This window comes from Entelurus aequoreus, linkage group LG08 (genome assembly GCF_033978785.1).
Source record: "Entelurus aequoreus isolate RoL-2023_Sb linkage group LG08, RoL_Eaeq_v1.1, whole genome shotgun sequence".
NCBI lineage: Eukaryota > Metazoa > Chordata > Actinopteri > Syngnathiformes > Syngnathidae > Entelurus > Entelurus aequoreus.
In genome coordinates, this window is record NC_084738.1 from 34,024,767 (window position 1) to 34,049,731 (window position 24,965).

At 38.8% G+C, this 24,965-nt stretch overlaps 2 protein-coding genes across 17 annotated transcripts in view; one reads left to right on the forward strand and one right to left on the reverse strand.

Annotated features, from left to right (window-relative positions):
- Positions 1-22,870, reverse strand: part of mprip (myosin phosphatase Rho interacting protein) — a 74,990-nt gene extending 52,120 nt beyond the window's left edge. For 3 of the 6 annotated variants that reach the window (XM_062056335.1, XM_062056337.1, XM_062056334.1), the window contains exons 1-3: positions 21,911-22,869; positions 819-896; positions 153-218 (exon numbers count right to left, since the gene is read on the reverse strand). In XM_062056335.1, coding sequence (XP_061912319.1) covers positions 153-218; positions 819-896; positions 21,911-22,033 — 267 coding nt within the window. In that variant the 5' untranslated portion in view covers positions 22,034-22,869. Of the gene's footprint in view, positions 1-152; positions 219-818; positions 897-21,910 lie in introns of all 6 variants that reach the window. The other 3 variants (XM_062056338.1, XM_062056339.1, XM_062056336.1) reach the window with 3 other exon arrangements.
- Positions 20,709-24,965, forward strand: part of dhrs7cb (dehydrogenase/reductase (SDR family) member 7Cb) — a 34,411-nt gene continuing 30,154 nt past the window's right edge. For 5 of the 11 annotated variants that reach the window (XM_062056340.1, XM_062056345.1, XM_062056347.1 and 2 more), the window contains exon 1: positions 20,711-20,991. The gene's annotated coding sequence lies outside the window, so the exon portion shown is untranslated. Of the gene's footprint in view, positions 20,992-24,965 lie in introns of all 11 variants that reach the window. The other 6 variants (XM_062056341.1, XM_062056344.1, XM_062056348.1 and 3 more) reach the window with 4 other exon arrangements.

Below are 24,965 nucleotides of genomic sequence, written 5' to 3' on the forward strand. Positions count from 1 at the left end.
ACAAACTATCTGCTACCAGTGTTTATACTCGACCCTGACTGGCCAGTATGGGAGAGGTGATCCGTCTCAGGTCCACTATTCGAACACTATCACCACAAACATGAGCAACATGTCTAACTGGATGAGACAGGGGTGAGTGTTTTAGTACTTACTGATTCGTCCAGGGCAAAGCGCAGACAGCCATGTTCGTACAACACAAAGAATCGCCGTTGCCATTTCTGTCGGGACAAAAAATAAAGAATAATCCACTTTTATCTGCCTTACCATGATATTAGTGGGTACTTTCTGCTTTCCCTTAATACTCAAATAATTGTTACGTTCTTATACTGAGTGCAGTCATTAAAATAAACACATTAAGACAATGATTCATGTAAGTGATGGTGACAGTGTTTTTTTGTTTTTTTATAAAGCATTTTTAAGGTTTACTATTAACAAAGGTTAACTTTTTTTTTGCAACATTTCAATTAAAAATATTAGGGAGCAAGGCGTGCCTTCCATCTGCAATACATTATACACTTCATTAAAGTATGCACAATTACTACAAGTATTAACAGTATTTTTACACATGTGTGAGCATTAAAATTAGTAATTTACTTTGTGATGTACAGTTTAGCCTTAGAATGGTTTATTTTCACTTGGATGATTTCCTTTGGGGGGAAAAATGGTTTCAAAAGCCAAACAAATCAAGGGCCGACCAGTGACCTGGAACAAATGATGTTCGAGCATAAAGGTTCAAACTACTTTACAACCCTACTTTACAACAGAATTTTGGTTATAGACACAATTGAATATTGTGGTTGATTTTTGCATGCACTTACCCGCGACCGCTGCATAGGGTTGTCAAAATCAGTTCCCTCAGGAGCCAAGCACAACCAACCACCATAAATCGGCTTAGCCTGCAAAAGACAGAGAGAGACCAATTAGGTAATCATTAAAACTTGGTAAGTGTGCGAGATCAGAGGGAAGGGAAATGGTGCGATTATGAGAGAAGCCTTTTGGGCTCCAGATAGGGTTATGCAATAAATTGGGCCAACGACAGAACTTTTAATACTATCGTTATATCGTGACTATGCATGTTGATGACACATTCTAGCCACATTCAGAGTGCCACTTTTAAATCAAGAATCTATGCCTTCATGGCGGCAAAAAAGGTATACTGTATTTTTCGGAGTATAAGTCGCTCCGGAGTATAAGTCGCACCGGCCGAAAATGCATAATAAAGAAGGAAAAAAACATATATAAGTCGCACTGGAGCATAAGTCGCATTTTTTGGGGAAATTTATTTGATAAAACCCAACACCAAGAATAGACATTTGAAAGGCAATTTAAAATAAATAAAGAATAGTGAACAACAGGCTGAATAAGTGTACGTTATATGACGCATAAATAACCAACTGAGAACGTGCCTGGTATGTTAACGTAACATATTATGGTAAGAGTCATTCGAATAACTATAACATATAGAACATGCTATACGTTTACCAAACAATCTGTCACTCCTAATCGCTAAATCCCATGAAATCTTATACATCTAGTCCAGTGGTTCTTAACCTGGATTCGATCGAACCCCAGGGGTTCGGTGAGTCGGCCTCAGGGGTTCGGCGGAGGTCAAGACACACCCGACTCATCGTGCAAATAACAACTGTTCATGCACGGTTCATTTTGTGCACCAGTAAAAAAACATAACTTTATCTTGAATTTAAAAAAAATATATATATTTTTTTTTTCACTAAAGAAGGGTTCGGTGAATGCGCATATGAAACTGGTGGGGTTCGGTACCTCCAACAAGGTTAAGAACCACTGTTCTAGTCTCTTACGTGAATGAGCTAAATAATATTATTTGATATTTTACGGTAATGTGTTAATAATTTCACACATAAGTCGCTCCTGAGTATAAGTCGCACCCCCGGCCAAACTATGAAAAAAAAAAGTGACTTATAGTCCGAAAAATACGGTATATATATATATATTTTTTTTTGTTTGTTTGTTTGTTTTAAAGATGTCATCCCCAGAGGACAAAAAATAGCTTAATATGCTACACTAGACTAGGAAGATATGCTAACTGACAACCGCAAGCTAGAGCTCTTGAACAAAAGTGGGCTGATTGATACAAATAACATTAACGATACCAAGTAAATGATCAGTACATGGTCAATACTACAGTGGTTAGATTGATATTTCTATCATCAAAAAATATTGTTTACGAACTCAGGGAATAAGTCCCTGGACACAGAAGGACTTTAATGGGAAAAACTAAATAAATCAGAGCCAATATCTGATTGATATTGTTACATGCTGTGTTTTCCTTTGATTAAAATTGTAATCAAAAATGTAATCATTCAATGATCTTAAAAATGTGAAGTGTCAGTCTGAGCATTTTTCTGACCAATACTGCCCCTTAACTACTTGGTATTAGTTCAATACCCAAATTTGTAGTATCGCATAAAACTAATGTAAAGTCCCCAAACAACAGAAGAGTAAGTGTTTATTGAATTTTAACAGATGTGTAGATACAATTGTGTTACAACAGAAAACAAGTTATTCATAGTTAAATTGCAATTAAATTAATAATAGTTTTGACAAAGACTTCCCCACCCCCACCAAGGACTGTTTTCACTGCTGGACTCTAGAAAGAGGTTCTGCAGCCTCCGAAGCAGAACCTCCAGGTTCTGTAACAGCTTCTTCCCTCAGGCCGTAAGACTCTTGAACGCATCATAATCAAATTATCCCCTCAACTCCCCCCAAAATGGATTAACTCGCTGGAATAAAAAAAACTATACAACATACATCCATAAACGTGGACGCATGTGAAAAAGTGCAATATATTTATCTGTACAGTAACCTATTTATTCATTTATATATGCACCTTATTGCTTTTTTATCCTGCACTACCATGAGCTTATGTAACGAAATTCTGTTCTTATCTGTACTGTAAAGTTCAAATTTGAATGACAATTAAAAGGAAGTCTAAGTCTAAGTCTAAAATAATACAACTGTAAATGACGCAATATGTTACTGCATAAGTCAGCAGCCTAATTTGTCAGCAGCCTTTGTAACCTGTTTTGAAATGGTTTTATTATCATTTAACGCCAAATAATTGTGATATATATTGTTATCGCAGGAGGCTGCAATATATACCGCGATATAGATTTAAGGCCATATTGCCTGCCCATCCCTTCCTTCAGATGCTGCTTCTACTCTCGCAGTGCATTTTGAAGACACACAAACTAAATTGCAGAGGACAAATTTCACCACACCTAGTGTGTGTGTGACAATCATTGGTACTTTAACTTTAGTTTCTAGGCTTTTTAGGTGTCAACTCTGCCTAATGAAATTACTCTTTTTTCTGGTTTCACCATGGCAAGGATGACCAATGTGGTGAACTTGTGCTGAAGAACAGATAACCTTAAAACAAACAAAATGCATCGACTCAAATGCTAATTCTACTTCTGGACAAATCTGACCACAAACATCCTCAGTCTAATAGCAGGCTAGCTAAATAATGTGCCGTCTCAGCTCATCTTAGCTGTCCTTTAACCTAGACATGTTTTATTTAAGTGTAGCAAATAGCTATCATAGTCAACAGGCCATATTATTAGTCTAATACTGGTCTTGTTTCTGCTGTGCCGCCACATGCCTGCTGTAAAGCTAAATATTTCTTGCTTGAACTTGTATGGCTATGTCAGTGTGAAAATAAGCTAAAGGAAGTTTGAAAGAACAAAAGAACCAGTAATATGTTAATTCCCTTTTCGAATAGTGGGTATGTTACACAGAATACTTATGGCAGACCTATTGAACTGGCGGCCCGGGGGCTGAATCTCGCCCGTGAATGAAACCAGACAGACCCCAGAGTAGAGTTCAAAACTTAGGACTGTTAACACTTTTGCAGCACATTAAATATAATAAAAACACTAGAGCGCTCCTGTTATATACAGGAACTTGGATCAATGTAAACACATTGGCAGATCCTTGAATTGACATTTTAACTTCCTAAAGACACTTATACAGGGCTATTTTTTTCTAAAAAGTGTAACTCCTATAAAAGAAACGGACCAAAAATAAATATTCACCATAGAGAATGCTGGTCCTTAGCTTTCTGGAAATGTGCTCCAGGAACAATTCAGTTTAAAATCCCTGCCTTATAGTAATAACTTTAAAAAAAAAAAATATATATATATATACAGTATACATATCTATTTGGGATGTAACGATTCATTTTAAAGCAATTCGATTCCATTCAGAATTTGCGGTTGCCGGTACAATATTTGTTAAACGCTACAATTCGGGGAGTTACAAATCGATTCAGTATTTTTTTTAGCAAAACAAAACAAAAATGATTTATTGTAAGGGAATTAGGTGTAAATTATTTATGGATACAAACAAGCAAGTAAACAACAATTAATAGCCAATGCATTTACATCAGATTTGAATAAAGTGCAACCAACACTTTAGGTTGAATTAACAAGAGAAAACTTTTTCTGCTCACATTTTCAACAGTCAAGCAATTTTCAATAAAGGTACAGTACAATAATTCATAAGCAATATTTCAACAGTAGATTTACATGCTAAATATAGTACCCCGACGCGTCCATACAGTATCTGTTCCCTGCACTGGCATCGCCGATGAAGGACTGTGCCCCAGGTGTACGTAAGCAAGTACGCCCCCTCATCGCTGTTGATGGTGTTGGCCCCTTGCTTTCTAATTTCCATAGCCTCCTTGATTCATCTTTTCTATGTATTTATTTATGATGAAATTACTTATCTTTGGCTGCCAGCTGTTGTGTTTCAGAAGCTGGTGTGTCGCCGTAACTTACTCCCCTGTCACTATCGTTGTGTTGGTCGCGTCTTTTGTGGCTTAAAGTTGTGTTGTGGCTTCATATAATTGTGTTATTTCGTTTGTCTTTGTTGTGGCTTTTTCAATTGTGCTGTAGCTGAAAGTTTCTATTAATTGTAATTTACAACATTGTCTTGTGGCGTTTGTTAGGACATTTCTCGACCACCGTAGGTATCTGCCATTTTTGTTTTAATGATGCCACAGATGGGCAAACAGACTTATCGTTTAGTTCTTATTTTTAAAAGTGCTAAACTTCATATAAAGTCTGTCATTCTTAAATCCAACTTTTTCCTTTGTCTAGTATCGATTACCCTTTTAAACAATCGTGGATCGATACCTATCTTCCCGAAAGCAAACGTGCCGAGCAAATATCGATGTAATTGAAAATTACGAATACAAATTGATCTGTCGATATATCGATCAATCGTTACACACTTACTATCTATATACAGGGCTCAAATTTAACCACGGCCCGCAACTGCCGCGACCGCCCTTGTCATTTGCCATTTTGCCCTAAAAATGACCAGCATTTAAGGCAAGAACATGCCGTGACTAGGGTTGGGTATCGAGTATCGATTGGAACCGGGACTAACTTTCCGATTCTCGCGGAATCGTTCAATAGTTTAAATTTCGATTCCTATTTTCGATGCTGTCACGCCAATTTAGTCCGCCGACCGGGAAAAAAATATGTCCGCCGAACCGGAAGAAGAAGCCGCTGAACACCAACGAAGAAGCGCCCACCGCCGGAAGTGTTAGCATAGCCGAGCGAGTCAGTCAAGCTCAAGCATGGATAGCGGGCGTCGGCGGTCGAAAGTGTGGCTTTACTTTACAAAAAAAATTGAAATAACCGCGAAATAACACAGCTCCATGTCCATCAAGAAACGAGTGGAGAGAGCTGCAGATGTACCAGGACGTTCCACCGATACTTATGTCTGACGACCCTGCTGCATGGTAGTGGTCCGCTGGAACCAACAAGAGACTTATCCTTTACTGTCATATCTCGCTTTCTCCTATTTAAGCGTTCAAGCTTCTTCCACACCCAGTGAACGTGTATTTTCCACAGCAGGAGACACTATCTGTCCAGAACGCTCACGCATCCTGCCTGAGAATAATAATAATAATAATACATTTTATTTATATAGCGCTTTTCTAAAAACTCAAAGGCACTTTACATAGTATAAAATCATAAAATCAGTACACACAGGACAGTTAAAAAGCAGTGGAGGCAGGACAAATTACACATAACATGGGACAAACATGAGAGGACATTACAAGACACAACATATGAATCATATATTAAAAGCAGTTTTGAAGAGGTGAGTTTTGAGATGTGATTTGAATGATGGAAGGTCTGTACAGTCACGGATGTGTTTGGGGAGAGAGTTCCAGAGGGTGGGAGAAGGCGGATATGGTCATTTTCCTAAACAAGAACTGTCTCTGATTTTATACTGTACCTGCTGCTAATCTGGACTGGGTTTTGCAAGTTGTTTCTTATTGTTTATTTGCTTTTCTGCACCAGGTTAGCCCATCAGTAGGAGCACGGTAACATGTTTAAGTATCTGCAGCATCATACACTTGTGTGTGTAAATGTGTTTTCATGAGGTTTCCTGCAGCATCATACACTTATGTGTAAATGTGTTTTCATGAGGTTTTCAAAATTAAAGCTCTCTTGAGGAAAGTGTACCCCTGGGAAAATGTATTCATAATTTATAATATTTATATTCAAGTTCATAGATTTGATATTTATATTTTAGTTGAAAACAGCCCTGTGAGGAATGTATAGTAAAGTTCATAAAAAGTTAATAGAATTAAAATTGATGGAGAATGTCAGACAATTTCATTCAGAAAGACTGTAGGTTAGCTAGCTCATTTAAAATATCCTAAACTTTTTTTTGACCCTGCCTCTTAAAAGAATCGGAATCGAGAATCGTCAGGAATCGGAATCGGAATCGTTCAAATTCAAACGATACCCAACCCTAGCCGTGACCGCCCCTTGACTTTTTACTTGTTAATGGACTAGGGATGTAACGGTAAACGGTATAATGATAAACTGTTAGTCATACCGTTTAATTCTTTAATTATCGAAAAACCGTTGATTATGAATGCTTTCTAAGCGACATTGCTCTCACTTCCTGAAAACGCAGCAGCCGCGCCTCCGTAGATGGCGCATGCGCACCAGCGCTGTTTGCAATGGCGGAAAACAACACACAGACCTTCAGATGTTGCCCTCCTAGTAAACGGACAACATCTGAAGTCTGGACGTATTTTGGATTGGTAAAGCATGCAGAAGGTAAAATAATTGAGGACAGTCAGCCCATCACCAGAAAATGCAGGAAAAAAGTCCCCGCGAAGAGAGGCAACACTTCAACATGTTGAGCCAACTCCGGAACCGCAGTCACAACTACACGTCGAGTGTAAGGTACGTCAACTTGTAGCTTAATGCATGATGGAAAGTGTTTGAAAATGACACGTTCTTACAGTTACACTTATGCGTTACATAAAGTTACTTGTTATTGGGCGCTATCGGTGAGAGCGAGGAGTGTGTGCACACGACGCAAAATGTACTTGTGTTTAGGGCTGGGCGTTATGGCCTTTTTTTAATATCGTGATATTTTAAGGCCATATCGCGATACACAATATATATCTCGATAATTTGCCTTAGCCTTGAATGAACACTTGATGCATATAATCACAGCAGTATGATGATTCTATGTGTCTACATTAAAACATTCTTCTTCATACTGCATTAATATATACTACTTTAAAACTTTCATGCAGAGAAGGAACTCACAACTAAAAAAATCACTATTTTTTTCATACGGTGTTGGCACCGAACGGAGATGTTGACATGCGGAGTAAGCACTGTTCATTCTCTAGCAGGTGACTTTTCAAATGATGCTACATATTAGCAGTAGTGATACTTTTTATAGCAACGCTTTCGCCCCACACTTGACAAATTACGGTTGTCTGTTCGACATATTCCCACTTGAAGCCAAACCACCGCCAGACGATGGACCCCCTGCTGTTTTTGGGGGAATTAATTATTCCTTAATTAGTTACCAGATTCGCACCTTCTCTCTCTTGTATTAACTTATCACTCACACCGCTCCGCTAGCATCACAGCTAACGTTAGCCATGCTGCTACCTCTCTGCTCAAGGAGGGCGCATACATATGTGACGTATGACGTGACAGTATGTGACGTGTGTAGAAGCTGCGCTTGCTGTCTGTGAGAAGGAGAGACAGGAAAGAGCGAGGAGAGCCTGTAGTGTAATGCCAGCAGCTAAAAGCAACTGCGTAAGACTGCATACTCGAATATCACGATATAGTCATTTTCTATATCGCACAGAGACAAACCCGCAATATATCGCGTATATCGATATATCGCCCAGTCCTACTTGTGTTCATGTGTGTTGTGCTGTTAATGACCGCTACTACTTTACGTTACTTTTAAAACTTAGTGGTAAAAACAAATCCTAGGAGAAACACTGCAACGTGTTTTGTTTTTACTACTGTAGCATTAGGGTTTGTGTGTCACTGTGTGTGTCAGTCAGATGATTATAATAATAATTAGCATCTAATAAAAATAATAATAAATTAGCTTTTCTCTTATTTACAGAGTGGGCGTGCAACGGGCAAGTTGGATGCCACAATTACAGTACAACATCATCTACCAACATCACACTTACAATACCTGATGCCTTCCTGAAGCAGCTGTTTATGCTCCCTCCTCAAAAATGGCAAAAGACCTCACTGCAGTGCTGTCATATTTCATTGCCAAACTTTCAAGTAGTTGAGAGATGTTCTCTGATATGTGTAAGACTAGATCTCTCATATATCAACACTATTGTTGTATCCTAGGACAAAAAGTGCAGTTCCATCTTATGGCCATCATGTGCTACCTTTCACATTTGTAAATGTATTTTTATTTATTTATGTTATTTGGTTTCTGCCATATTACTCAGTTAATGATGCTTATATTGCTTTACTAATAATGGATTAGTTTTATATCACGCTTTTCTATTGTTAGATACTCAAAGCGCTCACAGAAGTGGGAACCCATCATTCATTCACACCTGGTGGTGGTAAGCTACATTTGTAGCCACAGCTGCCCTGGGGTAGACTGACGGAAGCGAGGCTGCCAGTTTGCGCCTATGGCCCCTCCGACCACCACCTATCATTCATTCATCATTCATTCACCAGTGTGAGCGGCACCGGGGGCAAGGGTGAAGTGTCCTGCCCAAGGACACAACGGCAGCGATTTGGATGTCAAGAGGCGGGGAGCGAACCTGCAACCCTCAGGTTTCTGGCACGGCCGCTCTACCCACTACGCCATATCGCCCTTTTCATATGCACATTTAATTTCTACTTGAGGTACATGTAACAGTTATCTACAATAATGTTTCTTTAACAAAGTATATCATTTTGAATGTGTTATTTGTTTTTTAAATAAAACTTATAAGATTTCAGTATAAGTACTTTTTGAACACATTTAAAAATTCCGCCATAATAATGATAACCGTGATAATTTTGGTCACAATAACCGTGACAAAAAATGTTTATACTGTGACATTCCTATAATGGACAATTGTGACGTAATTGTTTCGTCAAATAAATTGATAAAACCACCGACATGACTTTTCTTAAATTTTCAACTGTTCGATTGGTATAAACAACATGGGAGCAGCCATTTTGGAAGCGTGTGTCAAAGGTTAACCGACAACGAGAACAGCTGAGTTGTTCTAAGATTTACCGAGAGATACAATAGTTGCATCAGGGTCTAGAAGGACATCAGGTGTTCGGTGAATTTAGGTCAGGCAGTTCTCAAAATGCAGAGTAAGGAACGAATCAAAAAAAAGAAAACACGAACAATTACAAGCTGTCGGGAACAAATATAGCAAGCTACACAACTTCTTTAGGTAGGTGAATTTCATAGTTTAAATGGAGTGCTAACTTAGTCGATAGTTTGCCCTCGAAACTCAGCAGTTCTAGACCTGTCAATGTTGTTTATGTTCTGTATCGTGAATGTTTGTTTTGATTTGTGGCTGTCAACGACCACGTGTGTAACTCACATGGATTTGTTTACATTTTTGTAAACGCTGAACATAAGTCGCTGATGAAAACAATAATGGAATGAAAATTGCATGGCGTTTTATATATTCTGTTATACACAAATTTACTAAAGTTTACTACAAGTTAGGTCATACACTATAAGATACAATTGACATCAGATTATTTGTATATAATATACTTGTGTGTGTGTGTGTATATATATATATATATATATATATATATATATATATATATATATATATATATATATATATATATATATATGCATGCATGCATGCATGCTTTGTATCCCCTGCCTCGAAAGAAAATAATGTTTGCCTTGGTGCCCTAAAATATGAGCCCTCCTTTAAGGCAACACTTGCCTTGACCTTAAAAAGGTAAAATTCAAGGCCTGTATATATACACTAATTGTTGTATATGTATGCTAACTCAGCGATGTTGATAGGTTTTCAATGTTGTTAGTCCCAGGGACGATATGGAAACCGATACCCGGAATTTTAAGTCCGAATGGCGGTATATGATATATAGCAGTATTTTTAAACCAAACGTGCAAAGTGTTTGTTTCAAACTCATCACCACATTACTCTTACTACCAGTGTTCTGAAAATTACTTTAAAAACGTAATTTTAATAGCTACTTGTCACTTAACCAAAAAAATAATTTAATTACTAATGAATTTACTCTTTGATAAATGTAATTCATTACTAGGGAAAGTATTTAATTTGCTACTTAAAAAAACTTCAAAAGTGTCATGCAGTTGAGAAAAATTTCACATGAGAGCAGCGCGTGCGTACGTGCGTGTGCCTTTAAAAGGCGGTGTCTGTAGCCAAGTGACGTGTGACGTCAGCAAGAGTTTCAGCTAAGCTGAGCTATATTTGTTAGCTTTAGTACCGTATTTTTCGGAGTATAAGTCGCTCCGGAGTATAAGTCGCACCGGCCGAAAATGCATAATAAAGAAGGAAAAAAACATATATAAGTCGCACTGGAGTATAAGTCGCATTTTTTGGGGAACTTTATTTGATAAAACCCAACACCAAGAATTGACATTTGAAAGGCAATTTAAAATAAATAAAGAATAGTGAACAACAGGCTGAATAAGTGTACGTTATATGACACATAAATAACCAACTGAGAACGTGCCTGGTATGTTAACGTAACATATTATGGTAAGAGTCATTCAAATAACTATAACATATAGAACATGCTATTAGGGATGATGCTCAAAACCGGTTTTCCCAGTTGTTCGATAAGAAAAGAACTGAGTCCTCGGACTCGAATCCCTTTTTGAGAACTGGAACCCGTTATCGAGACCACTATAGTAAAGAAAAAGAGTTGGTTCTTTATTCGAATCCCTGGGAACGACTCCCGTCCTGACACGTAATGCCCCGTGTGACATCACAAGAAATGACATCACGTAGCTCAGTCATTTGTCACGGTGGGGTGCAGCATGCTGCGGTTCGTTCCCGGGACGCAAAACTGACAGCTCTGGACGAAAGCGTGCAGGTAGGAGATTATTTATTTCTCACAAATCATACACATTACAACAGACAGGAACGAAACTAAAAGGAAAGCGTGCCGTTCGCACGAGAAGCTAAAGCAAAAACTTACTTAGCACAGGAATACTACAAGCTAAGGTAACTTTAGCACAGGAAGCATGAGCTCGAAAACCAGAATGCCAACGTAACTGTTGCAAATGCAAACAATGAAGCCACGACGAGTGACCGGAAAAGGCAGGCTTAAATAGAGTCTCTGATGAGCAACAGAACAACACGTACAAGGCAGGTGAAAATCATAAGTAACCATGGTGAATAAAACAAACCCCCGAAGTGCACAAAACAACTAAGGAAGTCCAAAACTAACAGAACATCACTAAACAAAACATGATCCGACAAATATATACATCATTTACTGACCTTTTTATAATAAAATATCTGTGAATTAGTATATACAACAGTTTTGTAATATGTAATTAATTAATTCAGTCATTATTAATATACTGAGATGAAGAATATCTTATTTTCAATAACGTTGAAAGTATTTCTCATAATTCTTCTTCTTTGTACTTTGTAAGCACTATTCATTTGAACAACCTCTTAAACTGGATCATATCAGTACAATGTTTAACTTCTTTACTTAATCCATTCCATCATTTAATTCCACATCATTTTAGCTGTTTGCAATTTTACCAAATCATTGAACTTTGACTTTGAATCAAAAAATAAAGTGTTTGTATGTTCTCTATATCCAACATTATGTATCAGTCTAATTAATTTTTTTTGTAACACGGTTAACGAATGTAGCGCACATTTGTAGTTATTTCCCCACATTTCCGCACAATAACTCAGATATGGTAATACTGTAGTAGCGAGCAGTAGAGAATATGAAGTGATTTGTTAAACCAAATATTGTGTTTTTTTCCATATACAACAATCTATCTGGACTAGATAAGAGAATCAATAAGGAATCGGTTCGATAAGAGGATTCGATAATAGGCTCGAACTCGATAATTTCTTATCAAACATCATCCCTACATGCTATACTTTTACCAAACAATCTGTCACTCCTAATCGCTAAATCCCATGAAATGTTATACGTCTAGTCTCTTACGTGAATGAGCTAAATAATATTATTTGATATTTTACGGTAATGTGTTAATAATTTCACACATAAGTTGCTCCCGAGTATAAGTCACACCCCCGGCCAAACTATGAAAGCAACTGCGACTTATATATATATATATATATATATATCTATATATATATATATATATATATAGATATATATATATATAGATATATATATATATATATATATATCAGGCTTTCCCACAGCGCTTTGTTGTTAAGGCGGCCACCTTAACAACAAAGAGCCACCGCCTAAACTAAAGTGTTAACAAGCTGCTCGATTAGTTCTTCCTCTGCCTCTGCCAGTACGTCTCTGCAGCACCCAGCATTGTCCCACCCACACAACCTTCTGATTGGTTACACACAGAGCGGTAACAGCCAATCAGCAGTGCGTATTCAGAGCGCATGTAACAGCTAATCAGCAGTGCGTTTTCAGAGCGCATGTAACAGCCAATCAGCAGTGCGTTTTCAGAGCGCATGTAACAGCCAATCAGCAGTGCGTATTCAGAGCGCATGGCGTCAGTGCTCCTTCGGTGGAGTGAGCAGAAAGGTAAGCAGAAGGCAGCGGACTCTCCCCAAGTTATAATAAACACTTCCAAGTCAACTACTAGTAACACCACTATGAGCCCGTTGACGTTGTAGAAACATAAGCGGCAGCTCAGCTCACTCACAGTCCTTGAGGTGAAGGCTAATTAGCTTTAAACATAACGTTAGCTCACTGTGCGGTGTGTGTGCGTGCGTGTGTGTGTGTGTGTGAGTGTGTTACGGACCGCAAAGCCCTGTCTGTCTGAGAGAAAGACAAGCATTATTGACTTACAGTTAACTAAGTTATTTCACTTTACCTTTTTCTGTGTTGCTGGAGCTGTGTTGAAGCAGCAAAAAAGGACATTATGTTAAATGAAGAGTTTCTGTCTCTGATAGTTGATATAATAATCTAACTGCATCAAAAAGCCTACATGAACTCCATGGTGTTCAGGGATGAATAGTCTCTCCTATTGCTATTGTACTATTTTTTCAGCAATAGTTACATTAATCATTAGTAATGTAGCAGCTTAGTTTTGAATGGCAAGGTACCTGCTATCACATGTTGATAAAAAGATAATTTAAGATTTACATAATAAAAATCAACTACAGGATTTCCAAATGCTGTAATAAATTAAGCATGATGAGTTGAACATATGTCAGCATGTGGCCCCATTTTTAACTCTTTTTTTCAAACACTTTTTGCAAACACTTACTTACAGTAAGTCATTAATTTGACTTTGTAAGTCATGATTTTAGTATCTCAGGTAACTAGGGCTGTTTTGTTTTTACTTTACGGAAAAAATATCTAGATATACAGTATATCGTATATTGCCATTCAGCAAATGGAGAGGAAAACCCAACCAAAAGTTGTAGGCTTCTTCACACGACGAAGCCGGCCTACGTCACCACAGTCTGTAGTCTATTGCCCCCCCCCAGGCTGTTGTGGCAGCGACGAGGTGGAGACGTGATGGCGACAGGCCGAGTTACACCGATCCTTACACCCACCCAACCCCTTCCCCGGTCCCCTCCCCCTGGAGAGTCACCACCTTAACTAACAAATTTTCTGGGGGAAACACTATATATATATATATATATATATATATATATATATATATATATATATACACATTATATATATACACATTATATATATACATATATATATACACATTATATATATACATACAGTCGTGCTCATAAGTTTACATACCCTGGGAAAATGTATGATTTCTTGGCCATTCTTCAGAGAATATGAATGATAATACAAAAACCTTTCTTCCACTTGGTTGTTGGTTGTGTGAAGCTATTTATTGGCAAACAACGGTGTTTACTCTTTTTAAATCAAAATGACACAAGAAAGTACTCAAATGACCCTGATCAAAAGTTTACATACCCCAGTGACTTTGATCTGATAACATGCACAAAAGTTGACACAAACAGGTTTGAATGGCTAATCAAGGTTCCAATCCTCACCTGTGACCTGTTTGTTTGTAATTAATGTGTGTGTATAAAAGGTCAGTGAGTTTCTGGGCTTCTGACAGACCATTGCATCTTTCATCCAGTGCTGCACGGATGTTTCTGGATTCTGAGTCATGGGGAAGGCAAAATAATTGTCAAAGGATCTGCGAGAAAAGGTAATTGAACTGCATAAAACAGTAAAGGGGTATAAAAAGATATCCAAGGAATTGAGAATGCCAATCAGCAGTGTTCAAACACTGATTAAGAAGTAGAAAATGATGGAATTCAGGTAGACCAGCAAAGATTTCAGCCACAACTGCCAGGAAAATTGTTTGAGATGCAAAGAAAAATCCACAAATAACTTCAGCTAAAATTCAGGACTATCTGAAAAATTGTGGTGTGGCTGTTTCAAAATGCACAATAAGGAGGCACTTGAAGAAAAATGGGATGCATGGTCAAGTCGCCAGAAGAAAGCCATTTCTGCGCAAATGTCACAAAGTATCCCGCTTACATTACTCCAAACAGCACGGAGACAAGCCTCAAAACTTCTGGAACAAAGTAATTTGGAGTGATGGCTTTCTTCTGTGTCTGTCTAAACGTGAGTTGTAGTTGTATACGTGTGTTTTGACTCCCCGAGTTTGTTACCGCTTATTAAGAACGCGTCTGAGAGTGGATCTCTACTGTCTCTCTACTTCATTTCAACTCACTGAATCGTTTCGGATCGTATCGTTCTAAAAATAATATTGTCCCTGAATCAAATCGGCAACCACAAATATTGAATCAAATCAAATCATTGTTAAACAAATTGTGACAACCCTATGCAATATATATTGCATATATCCTGGGCATGACAAAAAACTGCAACCGATGGGGGAGGCTTCAGCGCAGGAGCTCTGAAGATCTGGGGAAAGTGGAGCTACCCCTTAATCACCCTTCGCTCCCAGGTTCACTCTGACCCGGAGTGATAGTACCTGTCAGGGTCCCAGCTATGGGTAAATAGTGAAATGCAATTTGGCAACTGGAATGCACCTCAAGATCTCCACCAGAAGATCCTCTTTATGGACAACGGTGGACATTGATGTTGGTGACCAGTCATGGCCTCCATACTGCTGCGGCAGGTACATCTAAGGCTAAGGGAGACAACCCCTACAGAAAATCCAGAGTGGAGCCCCGAAGGCGGTTTCTTGATCATACTCTGACAAGATTCCGTCAACTCCTGCATCCAGTATCATCTCTAGCTGTCTGGACTATGGCCTGATTCCGATCGCTATTCAACCTGTGGCCCGGGGGCCACATCCTGCCCGTCAAAGCTTTTAATTTGGCACGCCGAACATCACCCAAATAGGCTTGATGAAACCATTTCAACTAAGTTTGATCATGTCTGCAATACTCCCGCCACCACGCATGGGGTAACAGCAAGGCATATGTGTCACAATGAAGCAGCAGTGGTGTAAGTAGAAGAAGACTACTCATTCAACCCTGGAAAAAAAATATCAAAATCCATCCACATTTTCTACCGCTTGTCCCTTTTCGGGGCTGCATTCGGGCGGAAGGCAGGGTATACCCTGGACAAGTCGCCACCTCATCGCAGGGCCAACACAGATAGACAGACAACATTCACACTCACATTCACAAAATAAATTGCAAAAATCGGACTGTTAAAACTTTTTACTGGACAACAAGGTATGAATGGTCTGCCCCGAGCAAGTGCACGGCTCGAATTTAACCACGGCATCTGCCGCGACCAACATCAGCGGCAAGAACTTGCCGTGACCTCCCTTGACTTTTTACTTGTTAATGGACTAGGGATGTAACGGTAAACGGTATAATAATAATTTGCTATAAAATTCTAGACTGTTAGTAATACAGTCTAATTTTTTTATTATTTATTAATGCATTTCCGGCAACACGAAGTCAGGACTAGCATCGTTTGGCTTGATAATCATGGCGGACTAACTGCACGGACTTTGCTCCGGACATTTCCCCTGGGAGTAAACAGAGCCAAGCGCTTGGTTTAACATCATTTTCCCTTGCTTCCCGGCGTGCGCTTAAGAGCGCACTGCTGTGTTTAGATGGAGACAGGTGTAGACAATACTGGAGACAAGACGCACTTGTCCCCACACGAAAAGTATACAGCAAAGGAGAAAAACTATTTGATGTTGCTTTTATTTTCTCAATAGAGCGTCCATCAGCTGCTGTGACTGAGAGTTAATGAGGTGAGGAAACATGCAACAGGCGATGTGTCTTGAACGTTGTCACAACTTGTTTATAAAGTCTTTAGTTTGTTTACTGGGATGTTCACTCGTCCTTTATGTAACTGCAAACTGTGTCAATGTTCAAATAACATCAATACTAGCTCAAATGTTTTGTCTAGGGCTGCAACAACTAATCGATTAAATCGATTAAAATCGATCATAAAAATAGTTGGCGATTAATTTAGTCATCGATTCGTTGGATCTATGCTATACGCAGAGGCTCCTTTTTTTTTTTATAAACCTTTATTTATAAACTGCAACATTTACAAACAGCTGAGAAACAATCAAAATAAGTATGGTGCGGTATGCTGTTTTTTTCCCAATAAAATACTGGAAAGGATAGAAATGTAGTTTGTCTCTTTTATCCGATTATTAATCGATTAATCCAAATAATAATCGACAGATTAATCGATTATCAAATTAGTTGTTAGTTGCAGCCCTAGTTTTGTCATCTCATCGAACTGAACAAAGGCTGTGAAGATTGTGTATTCGATGTGCGAGGTATTACTCCTCTTTATTTTTGTCCACCAAACTGTAGTACTGAACCACAAGGAAGCGTTGGAGAAGAACAAAGCTTGTTTATTAGACTGTATCTTCATTTGCCAAACTGCTTTTTGTTTTATTTTGATATCAAAAAGTAAATGCCATATTTTTTTCATGTCACAAAGGTATTACTTCAAAAACCATTCATGTGACACAGCATTTTGTTAATGTTTTGTTGTGTATAATTAATTCCTATGACATATTTCTGCTCAAACTCTTGATACAGCATCTACATGTACATGTGAATGTACACAACTTTAAAAAATAAAAAACATTAAAAAAAACAACTCTGTAAAAATATAAAGGCATCATGTAATGACAAAAAGCTGACAAGTTGATATTATTAAACAATTTAAAAAAAACTAGTATTTGTCTTTAGATACATGGATAACGTTTATCTATAGCCTTTTTATTAGACGTTACAAATTACATGATGGTATTACGTTCACACCCCAACACTGCTTTACCTCCATCCATCCATCCATTTTCTTTTGCTTATCCGAGGCCGGGTCGCGGGGGCAGCAGCCTAAGCAAAGAAGCCCAGACCTCCATCTCCCCAGCCACTTCGTCCAGCTCCTCCCAGGGGATCCCAAGGTGTTCTCAGGCCAGCCAGGAGGCATAGTCTTCCCAACGTGTCCTGGGTCTTCCCCGTGGCCTCCTGCCGGTCGGACGTGCCCTAAACACCTCCCTAGGGAGGCGTTCGGGTGGCATCCTGACCAGATGCCCGAACCACCTCATCTGGCTCCTCTCGATGTGGAGGAGCAGCGGCTTTACTTTGAGCTCCCCCCGGATGACAGAGCTTCTCATCCTATCTCTAAGGGAGAGCCCCGCCACCCGGCGGAGGAAACTCATTTCGGCTGCTTGTACCTGTAATCTTGCACTAATTGTAAGTGTATCTTGTGCTTTTTATGTTGATTTAACAAAAAATAAAAAAAATAAAATTATTATTTTTTTATTTTATTTTTTTTAATCGATCCACGGACCGGTGGCTGGGAACCACTGCTTTAGAGCACTCTTATTCATTAGCTCACCATCCGTGGGTGGGACAAAGTAGAGTATTCATCCAATGATTGTCTAGGTTGGTTTGGCTGCAGCACTGTGACGCTACCACATCAAAGAGAAACGTGCCAACTGTCACCGAATTAGCTGATTCTAAACAAAATGTAAACGCATCCTAGTCAATAAAATGCAAAAACAAATAAAATATTTGACCACTTTTTTATATTTTGGGGGAAGCTGAATTTCTTGCAGTCTTTAGTAATCGCCACTGCTGTATATCTGACATCACAAGTTAAAACAATGCAGCGGGTAAGAGAAGTCGGCAAGGGCTGGGTGGGTTTGGCTAGAGTGCCAAGTGGGGCTGTGCCGACAGTTATATTTTTGTATTATATCCTTTTGCTCTGTTTTCAATGTTTCCTGCTTGTTGTACAATGTACTTTGTTGAGAACTTTTCAAGTCTCTTGGGACTTTCAACAAACAGCGAGCTGCAGCGAACATGAAGTCAGACTTGCTTCATGCTGCTGCTCCAGTTGGACTTTCTCTCCTTAAAAGCCGTCTTAATATTTGCGCTTTTGGTAGATTGCTGTCCGCAGGTATATCTCGATTATATTAAAGTACGTCCACATCGCAGACATGCTGCCTTTGCAGCAGACAATCTTGTGCATATTGCCTACGTCATCACAACATCCGGTTTCGGCAGTGCTGTTCCGGCGGTCAAAGTTTGTGTTTTTAAATGAAAAAAATATGTTAAAATTACATGTCATTATGAATGTCCCTGTTAAAAAGTTAAAGTACCAATGATTGTCACACATACACGAAGTGTGGCGAAATTATTCTCTAAATTTGACCCATCACCCGTGATCACACCCTGGGAGATGAGGGGAGCAGTGAGCAGCAGCGGTGGCCGCGCCCGGGAATTATTTCTACTACATTATTTATATTTATAATATACTGTACATTAACATGTATATGTATTTACAGTGTGTATATTAAACGTTGGTTGAAGAGTTTCGATGTAATTTTAAGTGCTTTATAGGCAGAATAGAACAACTCCTTTAGGCTTCAGTGTAAGCAGACTTTTATTCGCATTTATTTATTAGTTAAAATGCGTTAAAAATACATTTGTTCCTGTATCTCATAAGGTTTGTGAATTATAGGCAAAATTCCCCCAAAAAAGTGCAGTTCCCCTTTAAGGTGTGGCGGCTATAATTTTGCTGTGGCAGTGGCCACGATCAGTTACTCTAAGGGGAAACCCTGCAAGTTTATTTGCCACAATAGCACTAAGCTGGTAACCGCCTTGGTCAGTCGAATATCAATGATCAGTCAAAGGTGATAGGAATTGAAAGGCAGAGGCTGATCACATACAATCCTGATCGGTGGCTCATCGATCGAAACATCCATAGTAGAGAAATTAAAAAGGGGGGAAAGGATATAACAGACACGTCAGTTTCAAATATTCTCCAACTCATCGCCCAGCCCGAACTGCAGAGTGCGCAAGCTGACCATTTTGCGTATTTGAAAAAAAAAAACATCTCAGAAAATTGTTATTTTGATTTTAAACAAGTAAATCCATCCATCAATCCATTTTCTACCGCTTGTCCCTTTCGGGGTCGCGGGGGGTGCTGGAGCCTATCTCAGCTGCATTCGGGCAGAAGACGGGGTACACCCTGGACAAGTCGCCACCTCATCACAGGGCCAACACAGATAGACAGACAGCATTCACACTCACATTCACACACTAGGGCCAATTTAGTGTTGCCAATCAACCTATCGCCAGGTGCTGTCTTTGGAGGTGGGAGAAAGCTGGAGTACCCGAGGGAACCCACGCAGTCACGGGGAGAACATGCAAACTCCACACAGAAAGACCCCGAGCCTGGGTCAAACCCACGACCTTCGTTTTGTGAGGCACATCATGATAACCTGACTCTCGCCAGACCCTTGTAGTTCGCTGAGTTCCACACAAAGGTCTGGGCTCGAAGGCATTGCAAACTCCTTCAAGATAGCAAAAAATAATGAACCAATCAGGATCGCCGGGCGGTATTTCATAGATGAAGCGACTGTTTTGATTCAAACAACAATGGCACCTAGCCCTCGCTGCGTCGTGTGCTGACATTGATTCTGCTATTGCAACTGTTTTGTTGAATCTATCGAATATTAATTATTTAAAAGATGAACAGAGAACGATTGTGAAGGCATTTATTGGTGGCAAGGATGTTTTGGCTCTCCTTCCGACCGGGTTTGGATTTCCCAGCGTCGCTCTCATCAGCGCCAGGGGTTTATTCCGATGTGAGTGGTTGAAGTAGCACGTCATTCAAGATAACGGACAAGTGGTTTTATCCAATCACATACAATTGTTTATTTTACAAGGCCCGCCTTCTGAAATACATCTCCTATGGAGAAGTCCCAGATCCTTGTGTGGAGTTCAGCAAACTACAAGGATCTGGCGAGAGTCAGGTTAACATCATAAAGCCCTAATGTCAAAAAGCTACAGATACTTTTAAAATATAACCAAGCGTTTACCCTTAGACTAGGAGAGTAGAGAACGTTGACGTTGCCTTTTTGGCACTTGAACCCCCTTCAAGGGCCCATCCTGCATGGCTTCATCATCTGGGATCAATTAGAGCAGTGGTTCTCAAATGGGGGTACGCGTACCCCTAGGGGTACTTGAAGGTATGCCAAGAGGTACGTGAGATTTTTTAAAAATGTCTGTCAAAAAGAACTCTGAAAAGAAATGCAACAATGCTGACAGCTAGATTTTTTGTGGACATGTTCCATAAGTATTGATGTTAAAGATTTCTTTTTTTGTGAAGAAATGTTTAGAATTAAGTTCATGAATCCAGATAGATCTCTATTACAATCCCCATAGAGGGCACTTTAAGTTGATGATTACTTCTATGTGTAAAAATCTTTATTTATAATTGAATCACTTGTTTATTTTTCAACAAGTTTTTAGTTATTTTAATATCTTTTTTTTCAAATACTTCAAGAAAGACCACAACACATGAGCAATATTTTGCACTGTTATACAATTTAATAAATCAGAAACTGATGACATAGTGCTGTATTTTACTTCTTTATCTCTTTTTTTCAACCAAAAATGCGTTGCTCTGATTAGGGGGTACTTGAATTAAAAAAAATTTCACAGGGGGTACATCACTGAAAAAAGGTTGAGAACCACCGAATTAGAGGACACACCAAAGACTAAACTAATGACCAGAGAGTGGCTCAAAAACAAGCCTTCCCTGATGGCTGCTGCAACAACAAAAATCTCTCTCCGTTCACTCATTTTGCACGAAACCCCACTATATTATACCTTACAACGTATAATTGTACAGCGTACGCCCTTGAAATCCTATTGAAATGCAAACACCCAAATAAAAACAAGTGATCACTGAACCCCAAATAGGGACGAAAATGAACGGCGTGCCCTAAACTGGATATGTCACATTAAAAAATATAATAATAATAATAATCTAAAATAGATACATAAATCACACTACAATGTGAATGGCAATGCAATTAAACAAAATGGGTTTGTCTTCATATAGAGCAATATATTCAAAGTAACAATGTCAAAACAAAGGAGTTAATAGTAAGGTACCTGTGTCAAATCCTGATCCGTCAGCAGATGCAACTCCCTTGGTTTGAAGCAGTTCTGACATTTGCTTTTGTTGAAAAAGTTGGCCTGGAATTTCCTACAGGAGTTTTCTTTAGCTGCAGACATGATCTTTCACCTCGTTGACTGTGTCGGATGTTCTCTGGGTGACTTTAAGCAGCAGTGCGATTGTAATCCTGCTGTTTACTTTTGTCTCTTCGTCTACTCCGACTTGGAAAAAGAACCGTCGCCCCGATGCATTTTCCAAAACAAAATAAAACAAAGTGTTCCTTTCTTAAAACCCCCTCTGTCTGTTTGATTGCACCCGATTCCCTTTCCTCGTCAAATAATTAGCCGCCATTAAGTCAGCCTTCCCATCACTCAATCGGCAAGGACTGCTTCCCCAGTTTATGGCCACACACGCCACCACAAAGCAGGGGGAGATGTGGCTAATATCCTGTTAGCTCCAACGCGATAACGTGATGGCGTAAAGCGCACAAACAATGTTAGCACACTGTTATGACCCCCAAACTTGCAGGTGGTAATGTCCAGCGGGAGAGCATTGACTTCGGCGTGAAGAAGTGGAATAAAAAGGCATGGAGTTCAGACAGGAGGCGGTTATCTCAGTCGCAGCAGTTGCTCCATGCTAGGCTAACAGTTAGCCAGCTCGCACATATGCTAACGCTAAAGAAATCCTCTTCTTGCTGGCGTTTAAAAAAAAATAAAAAAAATAAGACGGTCCTAAACACCAAAGTACTCCGGTGCTTTTTTCCCCCTCCAACAGATAAATACTCTGCATGTGGAGAGAGCACCGCGCGGCCGGTCACTCGTCGCTATTTAAGTGTTTAAAGATTCGCTTCCATAACCAGCAGCGATAGGTTTATTTTCTTCTTTTCCCAAGCCAGCAGCCAGAGGGTGAGGAGCAACCTGGCTGAAGAGAGCGGAATGCCAGGAAGTCTCGCGAGAACTGCTCAACGTCGCCACCCAGAGACCCAGCATGAATACCGGCGTTCCAAAATGAGACGAACATAATTAAACATGATAATAGTAATAGTAAAGACTCTAGAACAGTGGTTCTTAACCTTGTTGGAGGTACCGAACCCCACCAGTTTCATATGCGCATTCACCGAACCCTTCTTTAGTGAAAAAATAAAAAATACAATTTTTCAAATTCAAGACAATTATGTTTTTGGTAACACTTTAGTATGGGGAATATATTCTATGTAAGAAAGACTTAATTTAGAATTATTTGGACACTAGGGGAACATATTCTAAGCATACTTAGAATATGTTCCCCTAACCCAGGGGTCGGCAACCCGCGGCTCTAGAGCTCTCTAGAACCGCCCTAGTGGCTCTCTGGAGCTTTTTCAACAATGTATAAAAAATCGAAAAAGATGAGGGGAAAAAATATATTTTTTGTTTTAATATGGTTTCTGTAGGAGAACAAACATGACACAACCCTCCCTAATCATTATAAAGCACATTGTTTATATTAAACATGCTTCACTGATTAGAGTATTTGGCGTGTGCCGTTTTGTCCTACTAATTTTGGTCCTTGAACTCATTGTAGTTTGTTTACATGTATAACTTTCTCCGACTTTCTAGGACGTGTTTTATGCCACTTCTTTTTCCGTCTCATTTTGTCCACCAAACTTTTAACGTTGTGCATAAATGCACAAAGGTGAGTTTTGTTGATGTTATTGTGTGTAGTGCTAATCACACATATTTGGTCACTGCATGACTGCAAGCTAATCGATGCTAACATGCTATTTAGGCTATCTATATGTACATATTGCATCATCATGCCTCGTTTGTAGCTATATTTGAGGTAATTTAGCTTCCTTTAAGTCATCATTCAATTTATATCTCATGACACACTATCTGTATGTCATACATGCCAACCCTCCCGTTTTTAGCGGGAGAATCCCGGTATTCAGCGCCTCTCCCGACAACCTCCCGGCAGAGATTTTCTCCCGACAAACTCCCGGTATTCAGCCGGAGCTGGAGGCCACGCCCCCTCCAGCTCAATGCGGACCTGAGACTGAGTGGAGACAGCCTGTTCTCACGTCCGCTTTCCCACAATATAAACAGCTTGCCTGCCCAAGGACGTCATAACATCTAGGGCTTTTAGAACAGATTTAGCACGAAACTTTGTAGAACAGACTTCTCCATTGAACACGGTGGCCGAAATGATATACTCATCATGAACGGAGAAGTTAAACAGGACAATACTGCCATCTAATGGATAGCCACCGGAACACTGAAATTCAAGTATTTTTTTTTTTTTCTATGTAAATAAAATAAATATATATATATATATATATAGCTAGAATTCACTGAAAGTCAAGTATTTCATACATATATATATATATATATATATATATATATATATATATATATATATATATATATATATGTATATATACATATATATATATATATATGTATATATATATATATATATATATATATATATATATATATATATATATATATATATATATATATGTATATATATATGTATGTATATATATATATGTATATATATATATATATATATATATATATATATATATATATATATATATATATATATATATATATATATATATATATATATATATATATATATATATATAAATATATATATGTATATATATATATATATATATATATATATATATATATATATATATATATATATATATATATATATATATATATATAAATGGGTTATACTTGTATAGCGCTTTCCTACCTTCAAGGTACTCAAAGCGCTTTGACAGTATTTCCACATTCACCCATTCACACACACATTCACACACTGATGGCGGGAGCTGCCATGCAAGGCGCTAACCAGCAGCCATCAGGAGCAAGGGTGAAGTGTCTTGCTCAAGGACACAACGGACGTGACTAGGTTGGTAGAAGGTGGGAATCGAACCAGGTACCCTCCGATTGCTGGCACGGCCACTCTACCAACTTCGCCACGCATATATATATATATGAAATACTCGAGTTGGTGAATTCTAGCTGTAAATAACCACGCCCCCAACCACGCCCC